At 41.5% G+C, this 22,797-nt stretch overlaps 1 protein-coding gene across 5 annotated transcripts in view; it reads left to right on the top strand.

The window, feature by feature from the left end:
* The window catches only part of LOC128895519 (dual 3',5'-cyclic-AMP and -GMP phosphodiesterase 11), a 71,958-nt gene that overhangs the window by 41,334 nt on the left and 7,827 nt on the right, over positions 1 to 22,797 (top strand). For all 5 annotated transcript variants that reach the window (XR_008461813.1, XM_054158188.1, XM_054158190.1 and 2 more), the window contains one exon: positions 21,564 to 21,804. Coding sequence is in view for 4 of the 5 variants with exons in the window: in XM_054158187.1 (XP_054014162.1) it covers positions 21,564 to 21,804 (241 nt within the window). In the remaining variant the exon portion in view is untranslated. The remainder of the gene's footprint in view (positions 1 to 21,563; positions 21,805 to 22,797) is intronic.

Below are 22,797 nucleotides of genomic sequence, written 5' to 3'. Positions count from 1 at the left end.
CGCATAATTTTCTAAATATACATGTTCGTACATCATTTGCGTGGATCTTTAGACATTATATATGTATCACGGAATTATTGACTTTGAAATTTCATGTATATGTGTGCTACCGTTGAATTCGAAAAGATAAAGATAGAAAGGAAGAAAATACATAGTGACGATGTTTTATAGTGTACCTTATAATTTCTAATCAAAAAATTGTTTGAAAAGTTTCGTGGTATCGGTGATAAATTGTAACTTTTATATAAATAATTTCAGTCACTAGGTATTAGTATATTTTATTTATTTCTTATGACAATTCATATTTCATACTATTTCTTTCGAATAATTTTCCTTTTACGCTGAGAAGTGGCGCCATTTATCTCGTGTATTAATATTAAATAGCGGCTTTAACCTAATTACTTACCGATAGTAAAAATACAATTAATAATGAAATAGACAAACAATATCGCGCTGTATAATTTTTTGCAATCTCTCACATCGTATTCGAGGATCGATTTAATCTAAAAACTATAATAGAAAGGCCAAGGTTCGCAATAATCCATGCTCCGCCCGAGTAAATGTTTATTTTTAAATAATTGCCATCTCGCGTGTCCATAAACGATGTCTTCGGTACCGAATATTAATTTCAAATAATGAACGAAAATGTTGCAACGTGTATTTTAACCTGATCACTCGACGAACGCTCCTTTTATATCCTCGCATTTTAATTTTACCTATGACTGTGCGTCACACATCAACATAATTAACGATGTTAAATTTGGGACGACCCAATTTCCTCGTTAGGACCTACGCCCCCATTATTATTTCATACGCGAGCTTGAATTTTTCACGCACACGCACCCTTATTCGTTTCCTTATTAAAATATTCTCCTACGACGCCCAAAAAGAATACGATCGGGACAATAAAACGCGAGACGTGCGCTTTCGCACATTAATAATCGCGTCGAACCGAAAACGCGCGCTAATTACTTTAAAGGCAAGGCGGGAAATAATTCAAGAGTCGGAGAGTGGAGACGGAAATGTAAAATTAGCCAGATTACATATTATATGGAGAGGTATATTTAGTAATATTAAAAATGTCTTTATCGATTATAAAAATCTTCGAGGCATGGCGTAAAACGAGGTCTCCAGATGGCTGGGTCGCATAAGGAATGTGATTTTAAACGTGGAGATGTGTTTGCCAATCACTAGCTAGTCAGCTTTGAAAGTAGCGTGACTTATACAATTTTTTGTTTGGTTATTATCAGACTGCAGATGTTTATGGAAATTTGTACATACATAAATGAAGAACAAAAATTTAACTTAAAGTATGGTTTGACTTTTAAATGTTTCAACATGTATTTTATTTGTTATATTTTATATATTTAAGCATTTGTACGTTTGTCACGAATGCATAAATATTCACAGTCTAATTATTATATGTCGATTTTTTTATTTTTTATGTGTTGGAAAAAAGTATTTATTATGGAAATTCGTGTATGAAAATAAAATATGACAATTGGATGAATATCAGGGAATAGGATTTATTGAGGCTCGATTACATACTCAAGTGTGATAAATGACACTTCGTTGGCAATATAAAACAATAAGAACAACAGACACAATCGAAATAATAAAATAGGATTAATAAAGATTTATTGGTTTCGAGAGAATTACGATAAACGATTTATGGTGCTCTGCACCCGTAACTAATAAATCCCTATTAATCTCCTTCTGGTTTAAGAAATTGAAACGAGAAAAAAAACGATCGTGCATCAGGATCGAAATAAATTATGTGAACTTGTGCGCACGACTGGAGTTAAATTGCTTTTTTTTACGTACTTTACATATTTTATATGAAAAGTGCAAAATTATAACATTTTTAATACAATCGTAAAAGAAGATTTGCATTTGTCGAAAAACGTGTTTTTCTTTTCGCGGATAAATCGGAATTTAATATCGGTGATCTGGATTGAAAAATGATTGCGTGGGGAAAAGCGTACGCTGGAATGAATATTAAACATCTTCGATCCACGCTAAATTCGGAGGTGAGTCGCAAAAGCTGTGGCGTTGTATGTCAAATGTTGACGTTGGTTGTTTAATATTTATCGACGATGAAATGTACAAACTCATCCATCTAAACATATTAAAAAAGTAATCTAAAATCGAGCCTCGACAAAAATGGGGATTTAGAGTATATTGACATTTTGATTAATGAAAATCTCACGTACAAATAACAAGTTTGTCGTATTTAATTGTATAAAAATTTCAGAAATTCAATATTCTAAATCATTCCAAATTTAAAAATTTTAGATTGGAATCACAAAATTTCGTTCCCATCCAGCGTCAACGGGTCTTGAAAAATCAATAATTCTAAAATATTGTTTTTCATTTGGGTCCTTTACGTCTTCTCGTACATTTGTTCCAGGCATCGAGTAAAGTATTGCTTCAATAGATATACAACTAAATTATTTCGCATGATGTACAACACTGCAACATGCTTTTCCATCTCGACCGTGTATTTCTTAATATTTTCTCTCGAACTCAAATGTTTACATCACCTCGTGTAAACAAGTTTCCTAACTTTAGCACGTAAGTGTGTGATGCTCTTTATTGAAACAATAAATTACTCGAGCATTCTCAGTCGTGGTGCGAAATAATACTTATGCGGAGCACACTGTTCTGCGCTCTTATCTCACGCCTATCGTTTCCTCAATTTCCTCTCTCCGGAAGGCGAAATCTAGCCGGGTCAGCGGAATGAGTCGCGACGCGGGCAGCATTCCTTAAAGTAGTGGATTCCAAACATTTTGGGAACCCGTTCCCTCGACAAAGAACATCATTTCCCCGCCGCAAGTAGATGAACAAGCAATTTATGTTAGCTCATTTTCTTCGTCCATAGATTTTCGTTTCATAGAAATTAAATTGCTTCCATTCGTTCGAACCGATTGAATTCTTGATTTATGAAACGCATGGAATTATGTTCTCTTGAATGACTACACATCAGTCAAGTCTTATCGTTTCGTCGTATAGCAAATCTACTTCGTGAGGTTTTCAAGATAGAAAAGTAAACATTTGGTTAGGAACAATTGTCTCGAATTCTGTCGTTCATTTTTTTTTTTTTTTTATCGAGGATACGCTTTCGGCCTTAATCAACTTTTGGAATCGAATAGTTAAGTAGTCGAATACTCCACCATTCGACTACTTCGCTACTCGAACAACCATTCAAATAACAAATCTCCGCGTATTTCCGCTCGTCGATAAACTTCCAAGTATTCGCGGTCAGGAAATTCCTGTCGTCGAGACAATTGAAAACCCATGAAACCGTCACGTGACGTGACGGCTGTTGGCGCGGTCTCCGTTACCAATAACCCGATGCAATCGTGCTTGCAACGGATTCGCTCGCCGTGGAGTTCGGGGGAGTCTCCCGAGCGCGTTTCCGCCGCGCGTGGAAAAGAAAGCATCGCCGTCAGCGTCGTCGACGTCGCTTCACGCAGAAGGAAAAGTTTTCGTCCGTTCGAGCGGAGGAATGGAGGCGTATCACGGCCCGCTGGAAATGCAGCAGCCCGCTCGAATGTCACGTACGAAAGTATTGTATTTCGTATAACCGTTTCTTCCCTCTCCCCTTCCCTCTTCGGGGCTTGGAACGATCGCCTCGTGTGCAATAAAACGCGCGCGGTTAAGAGCGTTTCTGCGCGGACGGGCGCGTGCACACCGGAGACTTCGGGTTTGGCACGCATGCGTGCGTAACGTGACTCCTTCGTGCACAGCATGGGCTCCATTAATGGCCCCCAGGTCGTAATAGCGTAATAGCTCGACAGGTTATCCAGAAGGTATCGCGGATACCCATAATCCCTTTCGGATAACTCGCTACCCCGTTATGACTCCGAGATTAGCTTTGCTCTCGCGTCGAGTCTCTGTTGAGTTCGTCAGGTATGCTCGTGGTTTGGATCGTTTCGAGAGGATATTTTATTTATTTTTTTGTTTGTTTGTTCGGGGGAATCTGGTGCAGGACAATTGGGTGGGCGTGATGAATATGAAAGTGAGTTGTTTTTTTTTGGGAGGGGGCGGTAGGGAGAAAATTTTAACAAAATAAAATGGACCCTCAGGAGCTGCAGTTATGTTTAATTGTAGCTGCAGTACGGGCATAGCAATCCCGAGGTACCCGAGCTGTAGAGTGGCCAGTAACAAACATGTAAATAATATAAAGCATCGAAAAGTAACAAGTTAATAGACCAATACATAGGTACAATTATCGATGTAAATAAAACAGGTTATATGGTCTTATAAAATAAGGAAACGAACTGTGAAATAAAACGGATAAATTCCGTTGGATAAAATGGCGGTCCTCCATTATACTCTCATGCGAGGGATGGTCGATAGGATGAGCGAGTCCTAACAGTCCTCTTCGAAGTAGGCTCTTGTCGATCGTATATAGTTGCTCTAAAGTTTCCGCCACTTCTGAAAACATCGTTGCTAGTCTTCTACCGAGAGCTCGTCGAGTATCCCAGGCACGTTCACTTTAATTGCGTCAACATCATCAAATGTTCACCCTTTCAGCTTGATTTTAGTTCTGGGAAATAGATAATAGCCGCAGGGAAGCAGGGTCTGGACGAGTAGTGTGGAGGACGAATAAGGATTTGAGTTAAGCGAGAGAACTCACAATTTCTTCGAGGAGTTGTTTTTAACCCCTAAACGAAAAATAGTTACAGTACTAGCATCGCTCGAGCTATGCCATTAGGGGTGAAAACATCCCCTCGAGGTAATTGTAAGTTTCTACTTGCACGATTCGTATTACTTGTTTAATTTTCTTGAACTTTTACGTCGTCAAACTTTTTTAGGAAGCGTTGACTGTAGTTCCGAGATGACAGTATGTATTCTTGTTGCATCGTTATCGTGCAACCTTGTGTATAGATTAGCATCGCTCAGAGATCTATCGTTGCTAAGAGTTTTAATTGAAATTAGAGCTTGTCATACGTAGGAATTAGCGGAGGGATCAATTCAATGACACAGTCGTTCGTACCGATGCGTATCATTTCCCGAGCAATTGTATTGGAGATCTCGAACAGGTATCGAAATGAGTTGTAAAATCTCGAATGGTTCGCTCCACAGTTGAAATTATTTAAACACTTCTCGTCGGATTCACTGGCCTGGTATGCTGTGCTCAAACACATTCCGCCATTTTTACGTTGGCGCGACACTCCCGGAAACTGTTCTATATCTATTCGTGACTCCACCTGCCGGAAGACTCGTCTTCTTTTCCTTCGGTAGATGTCGTAGGCCCGGTGCTCCGTCGTTTATCATTTCGCGGCGAGGAGCAAAATATTTGTTCTCCGTCAACAGAGTCGATGATGCGAAACCGAAAGCGGAAGTTCCCAGCGGTCGAAGCACAATCACGATTTCGCTCGCTGCTCGTTTGGTCTTCTACGCCATTTTGGCAAATAATTCGCTCACCCGTAACGTAGTTTTCGCACGTTCGTTTACCATTTGTTTGGCCACGTGAGGGGGACTCGATGAACCTCGATTAAAACCGCTCTGTCACGCGTGTTTGATGAGTTTGATCGCATGATCCTCGAACTTTTCTAATTCCGGCGGTGGAATTAGTTTCAGAAGATTTTTAGTGGTTTTGGTGTTGGATTTTCAAACTTGGATTGTCATTGATTGAATATCTTAGTAATCGAATATCTTTGTTTGCCTATTTAACTCCAAGAAAGGTCAGACATTAGCCTGGTAGTGTTACTCGAGTTTATCGACCTAAATAATAGTATAGGTTTCCGTGAAACGAAATGTATTCTTCTGTCTTTGCACGTTGCGTGACTTCTTTTTCCTACTTTTTAAGTATCGTAGTCCTCTCTGTTGAAAATGTTATGCCTTATCTTCTCCACTGAATGTGTTGCTGAATATTGCATTGTTTGCCATGGATCCCTTCCTAAGTCGGTCACCATACATTGGAAGCAACAGTCGCCTCGATCTTCGCGTTGTCGCATAAGTGACGCAAAGGCTTACTTCGACGATGAAGTCAATTTACGAATTTAAAGTGAAGTATACCCACTTTCGCTTAAAAATTTGAAGTATAAGGAAATAGAGGTCAGGTACATTAATGCTTGGATAAGAAATAAATTTGCTTAAATGGAACTTGTATATTTTTATCCATAATAAGATCGAATTACATTCAGGATGCTTCGTAGAGTTCAAAAAATGTTTTATTTGTAAAATAAATATTGTAACTTATACGTAGTCATCTTTCTACTTTCATTTTTTTTTTCTTTCTTCAACGAAAGAAAATTTTGCGATTTTTTGTTTGGAAAGAGTGACGAGAAAATCTTGCCAGGGGTTGAACCGTAACCGTTCAATTCGAGTATCGTGCAAACCGAAGGTTAAGTGTATTGGCGAACGATTCCCGGTCAAAATCGCAATAAAGTACAGCGGCGGGTCTTGGTGCTTCGCGTAATCGGTGTCGTTACGCAATGGTATAGCGACGGTTACCTTGGGCAATGCAAATACGCGTCGTTATTCGTCTAGAATGCCGGCTGTCTGGACGACCAATCACGTGTGACTGTGGACGTAAATTTTCGAACATTGTACACGCGGCGTTTCACGCTTTTTCATTAATATTACCGTCAAGCTGTTTGTTTTAATATTTTATTTAACGCGATACGAGCAACCCGAGCGCACGGAGATGATAAGAGCGATCGACGAGCATCGATCGAATCATTCGTTTTAATTGAATTTCATTATTTAGATTCAACTTCGTTACATCTGCAAAATTTATTTCCTATTTTTATCGTGGTTAGGGTTACCTAAATAAATATTCAAATATTTTATGGATAAGTAGACATTCGATGGCTATGAATGAACTTTAAATACTCGAGTATTCGAATAATTACTACTCAAATATTTGAGTACTTAACAGTATTGAAATATGTGAATATTCGAATATAACTTTTCGAACACTTGAATTATCCATATATTTAGCGAACATAGTTCAAACAGTACTCGAGTGCTTGAATGCATGAGTACTCGAGCAGTTCGTGACAAACCTGCAGTTTTCATCGAATGAATAAAACTCTTCCTGCTCTGAAGAACCCAACGAATGTTTTATTGCTCATATTTTCTGACGAAAGTTTTCGGAGATATAAGAACGCGTATATCGCGTAAAAGGAGAAGAAAGTTTGCGGATCGAACGAACGTCGTTCCCGGCGCGGAAAAGTTTCGGAAGGTTGGAATCCGCGACGTGTCTTTGAAATAACAAGTTCGTGGCAACTTCGTTGATTCGCAGGACATTCGATGAACCTTTCTAGCATGGAACTTTTTTGGTCGGTTTCCAAATCGACGAGCTTGCTTCGCGAGAAAAACAGACTCCGCTCCGAAGGAAGAGTGGTCCAAACACTTTCAATTTAATTGTGAAAATAGTTTTCTCGACAGAAGCTTTTTCTGCTTTTCCTGTTTATTTTTATAAAACATGTTGCCCCTATAAACCAACAAACAAAACGAAGCACATACTTCATACGAAAGGCATGCACCCTTCTTATAAAAAAATTTATTTCCATTTATATTAGCTCATGTTCAGCGAGTGATTCTTCACACCAGCTGGGGCTGCAAAATATTATCCGCGCCACCATAACTGTCTCTCCGTTATTTCCAACGGCTTGATAAACGTATATGCAAAAAGTGAGCGGTATAAAAATATTTTCATAATGCCCCGTGTATTTTATGCTCGAGGGGTCGGAGCTAGAATACAAAATACGAAATTCTTAGGACGCAAGAACGACGCGAGCCGGTTCCCCCGAGCGCGATGGTGCTCCATTCCCGATTATTTATCGTCCTTCGTCGGCCATTCTTCAATATCGTATCACCTGCGGAACATAGACCGACCTACGTGTACCGAATTTTTAGGCGGACAGTTCCCGGAGGATGATTCAGAACTTGGAATTACAAACCAGTTGGAAAGTTTCCAGTTTATTGGGAGGGCTCCCGCTAGCGCGAACGGGCACACGACCGAAATTAAGATTAAATGTTCATCGCAGTCGAAATCCTCAGCTGGGGCGTAACGGTTCTTCCCGTTTCCACGGGAAGCGCCAAATTTTGCGATTTCGGGAAATATATGTCGCGCGAGCAGTACGCGATTTCGAGAACGTCGAACGCGCGTATTCGCGAAATTACGAATTTAGATTTATTCCGTGCCTGAACGATGAATCATCGCGACAGAATGTACGATAGTTACCGCGAAACAATGAAGGATTGTTTCTCACGATTTTGTAGAATTTTCTATCGATCGGTGTTCCGCGTCAAATCGTTCATTGTTCGATAGTGACGCGGGGGATTTCGGTGTAATTTTGGAATGATGTAGTTGGCGAGAAATTAAGGGGGGTTTAAGTCATCGTTTGGCGTTCGAATTTGTTCTGGAAATAGGGTACGTCAAAGTTTGAGATATTTGAATATTTTAAGGCGCGATTTAGAAAGTATAAATTTCTTCAATAGCTAGGATTGCTACAACTATCGATGCATATCTGTGACTGTTTCACAGACTACCACGTATCAGAATAGTATAAAATTTTGATTTTTTACATAAATATGTTCCTGAATGTCTAAAGATTCATACAAGCTCAAGTATTATTACAGTAAATTGCATGATTTGTAATCGTAACAAACGATAAATGTAAGAAAATTCTTCGTTCGGATTTTCGTCCAGCTAGACCGCCGGATTGGTCCGCTGTGCAACGTAGGGGAACACTGTTGACCCCGGTTATACATACGTAAAAGCCCGGCAGCAGCTCGATGCTCGCGAAGCTTACGAGCGAGCTTGAGCGCACGCACACCGTCTGTCGGGCCGAGTTTAATATAGCCGCGTGTCGTGCCGCAGTTCTCCTCTTGCATACCGAAAGTGGACCTCGATGACGGGCCACCGCGGCTCCTGCCTTGCTTCCTCCGTTCCCTGGATGCGTTTATTTTTCCCTTGTCGATTCCGTCGGGCCAGACGGTGCGTCGGCACAGGAATTAAAACGGGAGATGTCTCGGTGCGATGTCGCGTTTATGCGATCCAGATTGCGTTTTACGCCACGGAATCGAGCGCATTGCCAGTCTAATTTCCAGAGGACGATGCTACGGAATTCTGATCGTAGGTAGGGCGTGGGAGGGTCGATTTTGGATTGGCGAGAGTATGCAGTAGAGGGACAAGTTGAATTTAGGTGGATTGGAAAATGGAGATCCAGGAGGACAGGATGGGAAATTTGTAGTATAGCTTGCAGGGTAGGAATTTCCTATGAACATTGTTGGGGAATATAGACTTTTAGCACGCGCTGCTGGGAAGGTGAAAGTAGAAATTTTCAATATTCATTGCTAGAGAATATTCATTTTTGAATGAAAGGATAACTTTGGTTTTTTAAAAGTATGATATAATACATATGAAGATTCTGTTACAGTTCTTGACAAAATAGATTCTCTTTAGGGAAATGAAGAGCCATAAAACGTTAAATATACACGAATGTTAAGAAATATAATCCTGAAGCTACTTTTGGTCCAGTACCAACGTGCACAATAAAGACGTTGAATGATCGAGACCCCAACCGACAGCTCGTGAATCACCCAGGAATTATCAATCACGGAGGAATCGTTTTACTGCAGATAATCAACGAGGTATCCGCTCCCAGCTACGGTACGTTTGTGGAAACGGTGACGGAAACGCGAGGCCGCGTTTGCGCACGTTGCGATGGAATTTTCATTCAAGCCGGCAATTAGTATTCTAAACATTCTTAGCGTGGACTTTCAACGCGTGTCTTTGAAATTCCTTTCAGTCTTATCGAATCGCGCCCGTCGCGAGGAATAATAATTTCACCCGTAAAATGTAGAGTCCTGCCGAGAATGCTGACTGTGACAGAATTGCGACGAAAACAAGTATCTACGTGCAGGATGCGTACAAACACGTCCTATTATGAGGCTAGTCTTTAATTAGAGATAGGACGAAAGTTGACTTTTACATCCGCCAGACTCGTATCCATTGGACGTCGGACAGTCTCGAAACTTGCTTGAGACAGATGAAACTGTGGATGTTTATGCAAATTCCTAGTTTCACAAGTACAGACAAAGAATTGAAATTTAAATTGAAAGTGTGTCATCTTCTAAACGGTATTAAACGTGTATCATTGTTGATATTTCATATATTTTTGCATTTGTGTATATTATCACAGATTTCCCTATATTATCATTACCATATATCTATACACATTCGCAGTTTACTCATTATTTTTTATTTAAATAATTTATATAAAATACCTAAAAAGGAAAATATGCAGGATGCTCATGGGGGTTGACATCATGAGCGCGCTTGGCGACGCCGCTGAATTTTCCATAGTTTCATAAAACGGTTCCACGTGTTCAACGAAGTTAGGTAAATAGAAAGAGTTCGTGCAGTGGAAGTAAAATGGTGGATGCGCAGCGTGTTAAATGCGAGCACGCACGTACGTACGTTGAACGACTATGTATTTAACGAATATCTTGGCGCCACATTTCCGTAACCTCCCGACGACGCCGCTCCGGATCACCGGTAGGCCGTTGTGATAACTCTCGTGTCAGACAGCTCACGATCACATGAGCAAAAAGAAAAGAGCAAAAAAGGAAAACATGTTCGCTTCAGGAAACGTACACTGCCGCTCAAAAGTCTCGAGCGCTATGCAATATCCACGATTTTTTTGCAGTTAAAGTATTCGACATAGACATTTGAAATTTGGTACATTCATTTATAAATGTATGAACAAAGTTATGTCAAATTTGCAACTGTTTGGTCACATTTTTTATCATGCTTTGAATAGTGGCGTCGAAATGTGATGCACTTCCATCATCTATTTCAGAAATCTGAACGCGCAAATCGAGCATTCCAAAAAATGATTCATCGTTACCGAATTGTAAACCGTTCTCATCCATCCGCTGGTAACCGAACACATAACCGCGCTCACCTATCCGAAACCTATCGTGTAGCGCTATATTTGCCATTCTAAAGAAAGCACCGTATTAAACGCACACGTCATACGTATGCTTACTCGCGACCACCCACTATCAATGGTATCCAAGCAATATCGCGACTAATCGCGTGGAATGTTTCGATAAGTTCACCGCTGAAAAATTAACGCTTGCATAGTAAGATTGTGTATCATTTATATAATAAGAACGTGAAAGTAAAAGGAGCTAGAGTTGTAATATTCAAGACAATGTTTCGAGACATTGATCGAGACCGTTAGATCGGTTAGTATTAACGGTAGAACGGGCGCTAGGGTTCGTATTCGCGCACTTCTCCCGCGGGTTGCGCGCGCAGCCTGCGCGTAACGTTTAAATGGCGCGCGCCAGACGCTACGTCTCGAAACTTTAATTGCTTTTATCTCGAAAACGAAACCTTGGATGACGAAAGTGTAAGGGAATTTTCCATTCAGCGTTTTGGATATTTTGTATATAATAATATACTGGTTGGAAGAACAGGATAGTTATTTTGATACAATTTTTATTCGAAGGATCTCAGATAAATGCTTATCGTCAACTTATAATTTGAGATGTTAATCTAGATAGAAATTTGGCCAACCCTGGTTAATCACAGAACATACGAATTGTCTATCATCGAAATATTTCGGAAGTGAACGAAAAAATGTAAAGATACGTTCCATCGATTGAAGTCTCTAGATGTATTCAAGTATTCCAACGCGAATAAATTCGACGGAACAGTTCTAGACTTTTCAGAGGACCTTAGAAGTCGACGTGGGAAGAAATTGGTCAATTTGCGATCCGCAGCCGCGATTCGAGTGCCGGAACGCGCCACGCGATCGAACGCGTTCTTCTCGAATCGTTTCGATTTGCCTCACGCATCCCGCCACATTTGGCTGGCGGACGTGAATGTACACGCACGACCACTGACACGGAGAACGAATCACAGGCAGAAAGAGATTATGGTAGTCGATAGCACGGCAGCTGCTCAGCTGGCTACCAGTGACGTACGAAAGGAGCTTTGACGCACGGTAGCCACTCCGAAGGAGAGACAGAGACGACCGCAAGAGGAAGATCGTAAGAGGTGAGCATCGGAGATGGTCGAAACAGTTATCTAGATAAACATTTCGAATAACGCAGGCTAAACAAAGTATCTGGAATTTCCAGATTCCACTTTCAATCCGCCTTACACGCTAACAGTAGCGAACGAAGTGACAAATCTGTCCTGTGTCTTGCGAAGAGACTTCTAATTAATTTGCTCTCTGCAATCTCGTAACGTGACATCCCATCAGGAACGTTGCGCAATCTAAGTATAGGTTAGATGAGCCATGTGTACTCTTGTAGCTCGATGCTACCGAGCAATCTACACTTTCAATTCACCTTACACGCCTCCGATAGCGAAAGATCTGACACATCTGGAAGTTAACCTAGCCCGACACTATTTCAAATCCCGAATGCCGTCACAAGGGTTGCAAGATACCCCGAGGACTCCAACGTCTATCGTATCGAAGGGTTAATCGAGACATAGCGGTAGGAGTAGGAGGCAACGAGTCAAAGAAACGGACGAGAAGGGAGCAAGATACGAAAAACGGTAGCAGTGAACTTGACACGACGACGAAGTACCTTGGCCTTTGCGGGAGAAGAAGAGGACCGGTACTACCGCGACCAGGCGGGAGGAGAGGAGCGGAGACGTTGAGGGCGACCGGTCGAAAAGCAGGTTTCGGCGGCCTGTTCGTATAAATTCGGGGGGCCCCCCAACGGATGCGAAGAGAGATCGACGCACGAGTCGCGATAAATCCTCCTTCGTCCGTTCGTTCCGCTTTTCTGTCCTTTGGAGTCCCTTCGACCTTGGCGTGAGCCCAGTTACACGGTCCACGTTACAGGCCGGCGCGACGATCGTGCTTCCGGGTCCCTGGGCGCATCTTTAAACCGAACCTCTGCTCGGAGTTACTCGTTGGGGAGATTTTCTTTCAAAATTGGCTCGTCGCTAAAAAGAATTCATGGTATCAGCTGTCCTCGGAAGAGTCTTGCCTAAGAATGGTGTCCATGGCAATCTGAGGAAAATTTGATTTGGAATGAAAACAAGGAATAACGGAAATAACTTAGTGTCGTAGTATTCGCTCATAATTGCGGATTTTATGCATTTATTTTTCAAGCTAATTATTGTATTAGTAAATTGTATTCAACGTACATTATATATATTTTTTGGTATGTTTGTCATATTACTATACACCATAAATGCATAAAATCTGCAGTCCACTCATAATTGAATTGGAAATCAAATTCTAAAGCCCCCCTCCATAAACACTGAAAAAATCGTGTTCCACGCCCAAGCGTGGCATCCTATAGGTTTACCTCGTATCGTTTCGTCGAATGGGTTAGGATGATGCTTGGCGCACCGCGGACAGCAAGAAACCGATTCCTCGGGGCAACGAAACACCATGTGTCCTTTGTGTGTGTTTGTGTATGTGCGTGTACGTACATGCGAAGGATCGCGCGCGCTCGCGAGGTAATTGATGGACCTTGTGCGCACGCACGAGAAAAAGAAGTCGGTTATGCGAGGTTGGCGCGATTACGCGGCGCATCGTACTCGAATCGTTCGAGGCACGCACATGTGAGGCCCCGGCGGTACCTACGAGATGTACACGGTGAAAAACATGGTTGCGCGGGGAGCACGTCTGCACTTTCCTGTGAAGCAGCCAGTCGTGCAAGGCGAGCCGATGCCAGCCCGTGCTGGTGTTGGTAGGAACAGATAGGTCAGCTTGGCGCCACCAGGCCGAGGCGAGCCGAGTGAAGGCCGCTCGGTTGCATGCTCTTGTTGCTGGCTTACTGTTCTTCGATGCCCAACCGCCGCTATCAGCGCATTGTCACTGTCAGCGAATCGCGTCGCGAACCAGCGTTACCATTCAACCGCGATTCTCGTTTTCGCGAAACTGCGTCTCCCGGTGGAGATGGTTTCTGGGAGAGACGGGAACCAGAAGCCGCGACGGGTCACCGTTCGATCCGCGATGTTGACTTGCTCCGTTGTCCCGTAAACTGCGAGCTAGCGATGGGATCAAGCACCTTGCAAGTTGATCCTTGAGGGGGGGGGGGTAGATTTGAGTTTTCTACCACGGTTTTGGAGTAAATACTTTGATTAGTTGTTGCGTATTTTTGTGTTCGTGTACTCGAGTCGTTGTTTTATTCGTGTTTTATTCCTGTACTTGACTACACCGACCTCTTTCAATCGTGCCAGTTGCTGTCAGCATTGCGGAAACGGTGTCACTATTGCCCAAGGCGAAATAAGAAATGTTCGCGAAAGTGAAAGATGGCAAAGTCGCGTTCTTAGATCTAAGATCTTGCGTTCTAAAAACTTCTGATCGACACGGGTAGGGAAAACAAGTTCGATAATATCGTCTAACCTCGACGGTTAATCCAGTATCACCTGTAACCGGCTATTTTTTTGTTTTCGGTCTAAGTACGTTGTGTCATACGCTATTACGAAACGTAATGATTAAAGAAAACGCCGCGGTCGATTAAGTAAGCAGATAAGAGGCACTCGTAAGCGACTCGTCGATCCGATCTTCGATTGATATCGTCGTCCCATTACTATACCACTTGAAATTAATTGAAAACAGTATCGTTGAATTTAACGCGTCGCGCGAGACCAAGTATCTCGGAATCGTGTTCGACCTTGGAAGGGGTTGCGTTAATTTGTTCAAAATATTTGTTAAACATGAATGAGGCCTCGGCGGTAATCGGTAGCGATAATGGCTCGATTTCCGTTTATCTTCTCGATACTATTGCGCTTACTACAATGATCCAGCTGGTTTCTGAACTCTGCACTCGATTGCAATTAATTACCTAGAGCAGTGTCTCTCAAACTGTTCCTGATCACGTTGGGCGGTGGTCTCAAGATGGATTAAAGTTTTCTAAACATTTTCTTAGACAGATCACAAACATACCGATTTTGAATATGGATAGGTAAACAAAGTTCACGAGTATCTCGAGGAGAGAGGAGGCACAAATTTGTCCTCCTTGACGGTATCCTAAAACGATGTTTGAGAATCACTGACGTAGCGAATATTTCTTTTTACGCGCAGAGTTATCACTCAGATAGCTTCTTTCAATTGACCTTTTTCGTTCGACGAAAAGCAATCTTCTCCTCGAGAGATCGCGATACTCGATCGCCACTGCCAAATTCCAATACTCACCGAGGCAAACGAGGGATCGGTTTGTGTTCTCAAGGAAGTCAGCGCGATCAGGCTGGCCAACCGCATTGGTGGCACACAGATAGGTCAGCTTGGCGCCACCAAGCCGAGTCGCGGCGAACGAAGGCCGCTCGGTTGCACGCTCTTTGCTGTTACTTTACTATTCCTCGCCACTCAACACCAGCAGCACCATTATGCGACCAGCACTGTCATCATTAGCGGTAACGGGCTGTGGATTCCACTCAACAGATCTACCAATCCGATCGTCAGCCCCAAGTTTCATGAAATGTATGCTCGAGTCACGAATGATGATTAATTTCATCAATATTACTTGGATATTTCTGGAATTCAGGGAGAGAGCTTTTAAATCGATGGCGGGATCGATAGCAGTATTTATTGTAACGGAAGTTTTAAACGTTTCCACGTGGTTTTAAGGCAGAGTTGACTTTGAGACATCGAGACCGACTCCTTTGATTCAACTGTTTGAATTTAATCGGCCCAAATTTGCATCCCAATATAGATCCCCAATTTTCAAAAGATCAAAGAATATTTGGAAGCTTTCGATCACGACCAAATCTTTCACGTTCCCAAGTCTACGGTACAGCGGAGAATCGTCTCTGTTATCGGTTGTTATCGAAATCGCGATCGAAATGGCAATCGAAATTGCAATCCCGCCTATTCGTCTTCATTAAGATCGACGTGTTCATGCACTCGCGGTGCACCGACAGTGGTCTCGGTGCAACATACAGACGAACTTGTCGTGGAACGCCATTCGTAGCCGCGCGGTCTGGAAAACAGCGTGCGCCATTAATTGTAACTAACGCGCATCTCCGCTATTAATTACGATTAGCGATCGACTATGTTGGCATCGCTGAATGCGTTCCCGTTTCTGTACGGGGAAACCGCAAGCGTGTCTTCCGGCGAGAAACATGCATTTTCCACGAATTAATCCTCGCAGGAACCGCTCACCGTTCTCACTTTCCATTAAATTAATTGCTACAATGGACTACAGAGATATCTCTTAACAATTTTTTTTAGTTCGAACGGAGTAAATTGAAATAAATTCATTTAAGAATTTACCAGAGGATACATCTTGCAAGAAGATTCTTTAAATACATGTATTTTACTATAAATAAATAGGAGCGTTAAATATATTTCTTAGTATTTATGACAATCGGCTTTCAGGCTCCTGAAAGGCAAAGTATCAAAAGAAACCAAATTATTTGAATCAGTCCAGCGGTAGCAGTCAGTTGAGATAGTTAAGGTGAACGTGTTACGTGATTCACCCTACTATATTGTCTCATTCCGTGCTTTATTACTCTCTTACTCTATAAATTGCATTTTAACAATTACGCGGCGTGACGTTTGCATTCGACGGTCTTAGCATCAACGAACGAATTGTTCGGTGGAAACGACTCGCGGCGAGAAACTGGCAAGCATATTAAGTCGAACAAATTGATTGCACAACCGAGAAGCCGCTTTCTGCCCAGGATAATTTCATTTCTACGGTTTCCGCGATTCAAAATAAACGCCGATTAGCGCGCCGCCTCATTATCACGCCATTGCTACTGGCCGCCAGAGGTAATAGTTTTGGAAATAATCCAAGGTGGCGTGTAGTGGTCTGAATGACGAACAATACAATTTTTCATTGTGCATCGTCCCCGTACGACGAAAATTCTACCTTTAAAAGTCTTTAATTTTGATAAATTCATCAATATTTCAGTCATCTGATAATTAGCTTACGGTACGAATGGTTGCTCAAAATAAACAGTAAATTGCAATTATTCACCTTATTTGAAAATATCACGGCGGATTTGATGCATTTTATGACGCGCACAGATATGGAAAACACATGGGGAACGTATTGCATATAAGTATTTCACGAATTGATATAATAATATCCATATGTATTTCCTTTTGCATTAATACAACGTATTCTACGCGTGTTTTGCATACGTTTTTCATATAAACAGACATATAAGGCAGACGTTACGAGAACATTTTTCCTTGAAATAAATTATTTTCCATTTCGGTTAACCCTCGGGGACCTTGGATGATCTTTAACCATAGGTCGCTATACACGTCATAAAATGCTTTATTAAGCGTAAGAAAATAAGATAAGGAAAACTATCATTTCATTAAAAAAGGAAAAAAAGTTGACCCACGCATTTTCTCTCTATACACTCCCACAGAAAATTAATCACGTTAGATTATGCTTCCTCTCAAATCACGCAGCATTTTTTTACGAGTCTTTTTATTTTATATTTTTATTTCCATGTTTTTGTTTCGCAATTATTCAATCCTTAGGTGTTCCGTTCCTCTATCACCCACGTCACAATTTGCGGATGACGCCACCGTGGCGTCAGCGTCTGTTACTGCGTCAAAACGTGGCGTGGGGTACGCGTTGTAAATTCGTATAGGGCTCTAACATTGGTGCAACCCGATTAATCCGATCAATAAATAATATTGCACTATGTACGCGAGAAATACGACCGAGTCCGTCCTCGACGATGAGACCATACGACGATGACGTTACTCGATTTTCCTCTGATGTGCAATATCCGCTCGAGTCCATACGTGGACGCCCGTGCGTGCACCGAGCGCGTGCAAAGAGAAGCAAAGGGAGAGAGCAGACGAAGAAAAGTGTTAGAAGAGGCGGGGTTCGTTCCGTTAGAAAAAGCAGCCTCGTCTGCCCCGACGACGGGAGAGAAAGATACTCTGGTTGTTGTTCTTGAAGATCAATCGCAGACAGGGTTGACTCTACTCGTCGAATAGTACTCAAATATGTATTCGAATGCATGGTTAGTTGAATACTTCAAACAAAAGTCCTTCGCTCGATGCATTCACTCATAGTAACACAAACTTCAAGTCAGTTAAAATAAAACAACAGACAATTGTCGAATCGACTTTCGTTACGGCCTTCAGCTGGGAGGAATTAACCCTCAATCGCTTGAATTGTATTTCATTTTTTAAAGAAGAGTATTATAAGATTATCGTCTATTTTTCTATTCGTTAATTAATTAATGTTCGAGTGCGATAAGTGACTGAATCCGTAAGGCCATTAGATGTCCTCGCAAGAAACCAACATGCGTAAATCAAGTAAAATTTCTCGAGTAAAATTTGTAGAGATTTTTGTCTTTTTCTTCTTGAATCATTTATTTAATTATTTATTAAGTCTAATCCCAAAGTGTCCGTAGATAAAAATTCACGCATTTTCAAGTTTATTTAACGTATCTGCGATTTTTATCATTCGTCAGGTGTTAGGAATCGATGTGCGCCACCGATTAGGAGTTACGTTGTCGAATGTTTACTAATGTTCGACCTTCGGTTGTCGTATAGATAAGAATGATTAATAATTTGATGGCTCGAAAAACCCAGGTCCCAAACAATGGTATTAGACGGCTCTTGTACGCTATCGATTATTACTACGCATAATCATTTGATCCGAGGTTTATCGATAATCCCCGCAACGACACGTTTAATAATCAAACACGTGAAACGTGAAATTTTAATCTATGTCAAACAGGGTCGTAATTCCTTTTCGTCGGACGCATAGTGGCACTGAAATAGGGTTGTCAGACTCAAACCCTTGTATTTAACTGACGGTAATGTATTCAAAATATACAAACACAAAGTCTTCGAAGTATTCAAATACAAAGTATTTGAACAGATACTTCCTCGATACGAAAACATTCGAATACTTTCCCCCAGAAGATATTTTGTTCGATACACAAAACGTGACCTGGACTCCCCAACTCGTGTTTTTCCCATAGGAAAAAATTGTCCTCGCGGTTTTTTCCCCGATTACGGGATAACCCGACCTATAAGGAAGGAAAATAATAACTGAATCACGACCGGGTACGTTATTGACTGCACCGTCGTCGGAGTCGTCGAAACTCGTGGAAAAGTACGGACGCTGCTTACCGGGTAAAATTCCTACGTGGTTGGCTTGTCTCCGCTGCAAAAAAAGTCCCATGCTAATTCAGCGTTGAACGCTCGGTCTCATAACGGATGAGTTAGCACGCTTCATGATTCTCCGCAACGTCGAGCTCTGGATCCCGATTATACCGCGAGGGGGATGTCGTGACGGTAATAAACTTCCACGGTCTTTGTATCAGACCAGTCGAGCACCAGCATAATTCTTCCATTCTTTTCCCTGCCACTCGAGAACTTTCGAAATTCCTAAACGTGACTAAAATAGGCTCATATTGTCTCAGCTTCCGTTGTTTGTATTTACCTTTCCTCACAAACATCTGAATACCATATTCAACGAATATAGTCGTGTCCCATTCGAGTACTTCGAATACCCAGATACTTCATGGGTAAACTAAATATTCGAGTACTTTGAATACCTAAATCCCTTACCAGTTGAGAAAATATTCCAATATTTTGAGTACAACTCAAAAAGTATTCTAGAGCGTAAACTATACGAGTATTCGAATATTTTGTGTATCGATCTGGGGTATTTAAAGCATTCGAGTATTTAAATATCCAAGGTCTATCATTTACGAGGGTCACTAAATATAATTAATCGAATAATTTCTCAATAATTATCCACTGTCTAGAAACCCGAGAATTTTATAAATAAAATGTATCTCGAGGATCTGCGTGCTTCCTTCGATTCTGATATTTTTAATATTTCTTCACAATGGCTGCCAGTCGTCTTGGCATTCACTAGGGATCGAGTTGTATGAACAGGTATATCATTGGATGCTTCCATTAATGCTTTTATTAAGGATATCTTTGCTCGTTATATCTGCTCCTCTATAGAATTCAGATTCGCAGATCGCAGTGGAGAATTTAATTGGCGAGGAAGGTTGTATAACACCGAATTCTTCGTGAACGTGTTTGGGAGGGTAACGCAATTACCGACGTTTTTTTATTAAATGACAATATGACAATATATTTATTAAATGGGTGAGATCTACATCTTATTCGAATACATACACGAATCTGATAATTCCAATATAACTATATACGTTTTATTATGAGAAAACATTTTTGTGTTTCTGTTTATTTATATAAACTCCTTCGATATCCAAATGATCAGCAGTGTTAATGTTTCTTGGAGTGTTTATAAACATTATACCAGTTAACAAAGAGGTGGTCCAACTATCAAGACTTCCGTTCGCGACGACATTTCCAAACGACTTCCGGAAACGCATCGAATAACAAACAATCGTTTATACAAATGATCGATTGTTCTGTAATCATCGAGGGTATTAACTGCGTGCACGAAGCGTCGAAGGCGCGCAATTTGCATCTTACATTCGCGAACCGTTCCATATTGTAAACACAGCATTCTTAATGATTATGCACGAACTCGAGGAAACATTGACAATTAACATTAACTTTTGTCAGGCTTATTCGAATACTTCGAATACTCAAATACGTAACCAGTCCGCATAGTATTTAAATACAAAGTATTTAAACTATTCGAATAGCTTGAGTACTCAGATACTTCGTCAGTACACAATCGTAAACAAAAAATCGTAATTCTGTCTTCAATGGGTACTTTGACGATAAATATCCCGCAGCTAATTGGCTTTTGAAATGCACGTGGTTGGGTCAGAGACTGGTAGTGGAGCCATGACATAAACCATGCACCATCACGGGCGGGCGCCAAGCATGCCTAGTGACTTCAAGTCACGTACAGTAGCTATCGGGTGTCATGCGATTGATTGTTTAGAGTAAGCTCGAATGTTCCGAGAGGGCCAACAGCCCGATGATGCATTGTTTAACGAACAAAGATATTGTCCAAGAGGATCCGACCACCCAGTAGACAAAATTTCCAAACCTGGTTAGGACTGAGACTATCGAGTAATTGGATTATTTATTTTGATTTAGTATTCGAATGTTTCAGTATCTGTATATTTTAGTATTTGACTGTCCCAAACAAATGTAAAGATTAATTTTCTTAAAAACAGAGCCTCGTGCGAAAAAATACTATTCCGCACTTTTGTTGCATCTTTTAACGCAGAATGATCCTCTGGAGCATCCGATATATTGCAAGAGGATATAATCGCACGATTTGGGGCTAATTGGTCGCGAAAACAAATTGAGTCACAGACATTGCTTCCCTATTACCGAACTGCGAAATCCCGCCGTACACGTTGCGTTTTCTAATGTTGGCGCGACTCTTTAGCGATGCCTCCGAATAACGGCGTGCAACGACACGCTCGAATATTTGTCAAAGAACGACGCGAACAACGTTTAAATGTTTCATACCATTCTTACCCTTGTTCTGTTGCATAATGTGGACAATTGGAAACCGAATGAAAACAATGTCTGTTATCAAGACGCATTTTAATCTTTATTAGAAGTTTCTGCAACCCTCGGTTCAGAAATTGTTTTATTTTAAGATGGAATTTGTTTGTGGTGCTTAATAAGCTCGTGTTTAATAATTTGCTTTCGTCTGTCAAGTAGGCCTGCACTTGCGGAGCATCGAGGAGCCGAGGATGACGGCGGAGACGGCAGCTCCTTGTGTACAGGGGGTGCAAGGGGTGCAGAACGTAATGGCGGGACAAGGTGCACTGCAACAGGTGCAGGATGGAAAGTCCAGCGGCGGTTACTATTCCTCGACTTCGGCCATGTACGATCCGGAGTACGCTCGCATGGAGGCCTGGCTCGACGAACACCCTGATTTCGTCAACGACTACTTCCTCAGGTTGTCACCATTAATGATACCATTACAATTTGTAGCAAAAACCAATCATACGAACTCGATATTCTACTATTTAATTTAGAATTGTGCAAGACTCGTTGCACCTTCTTATTGGTGACGCTACACCCTGACTTGGTCAATGATGATGTCATCAAGTTGTCACAATAAATAATGCCACGATTCTTGTCACAAGAAACATTAAAATCAATCCGACCTACGTCCTCAGGTTATCGCCATGAATAGTACCATGGCTTTGAAGACTGCGTAGAGATTCATCCATAGCCATCAACTCCTCCACTCCACGAAACGTTTCCTCGCGTTTCTAAAGTTCAATTCTCGTGCTCCTTAGCCCCCCTGTAGCCACTTCTTTTTATTCCACCGGTTGAGGAGCGGTTTCCGTGCTGCAGCTCGACCATGCAATCCAGCAGCTGCTAATCTACGCTTAACCGTACTCACGGGTAATGGAGTTTCTTGGCTGGTATTCACACTTGCCCGAGTCTCACCGGCAAGCGAGACGTCCCAACCCTCTCAGACGTCACTTTTATTCTCGGTTCCTTGGCTCGTTACTTCAGGCTTCCTCGACCGTTTCTGAAACAGGAGCGTCTTTTTCATTCAACTTCAAAGTGTATTGCACCGGCGCGATGACTTCAGGTCTACCAAGGAGAGCCTCGACGTCGAGTGTTCCCGTCGAGGAATAATCGACGCTCCTCTATTTTCAGCGGATGTTTGTTCACTTTGGCCATTTTCCTCTCGTGGCAACCTCAAAGGGGTATTCTAGTCTGGAACGTTTGAAAAATCTATTTTTTTTTTTTATGGCATTTTCTTCAAGCGCAGACGATGGGAAGCGTAGAAACGAAGATGGTTTTCGATTTTTTTTCATTTCACAAACATACTTTTCTCGAAAGGAATTGCACAAGATTGTTTAGATTGCGTTTAGTGCTGATTATTTTCATTAAAAGGAGAATATATATGTTTTTGAAATATTAGTAAATACGT

The sequence above is a fragment of the Hylaeus anthracinus genome, unplaced genomic scaffold (assembly GCF_026225885.1).
Source record: "Hylaeus anthracinus isolate JK02 unplaced genomic scaffold, UHH_iyHylAnth1.0_haploid 5, whole genome shotgun sequence".
Classification (NCBI taxonomy): Eukaryota; Metazoa; Arthropoda; class Insecta; order Hymenoptera; family Colletidae; genus Hylaeus; species Hylaeus anthracinus.
The sequence above is the reverse complement of the archived record's forward strand: the minus strand, read 5'-3'. Positions and strand labels throughout refer to the sequence as shown.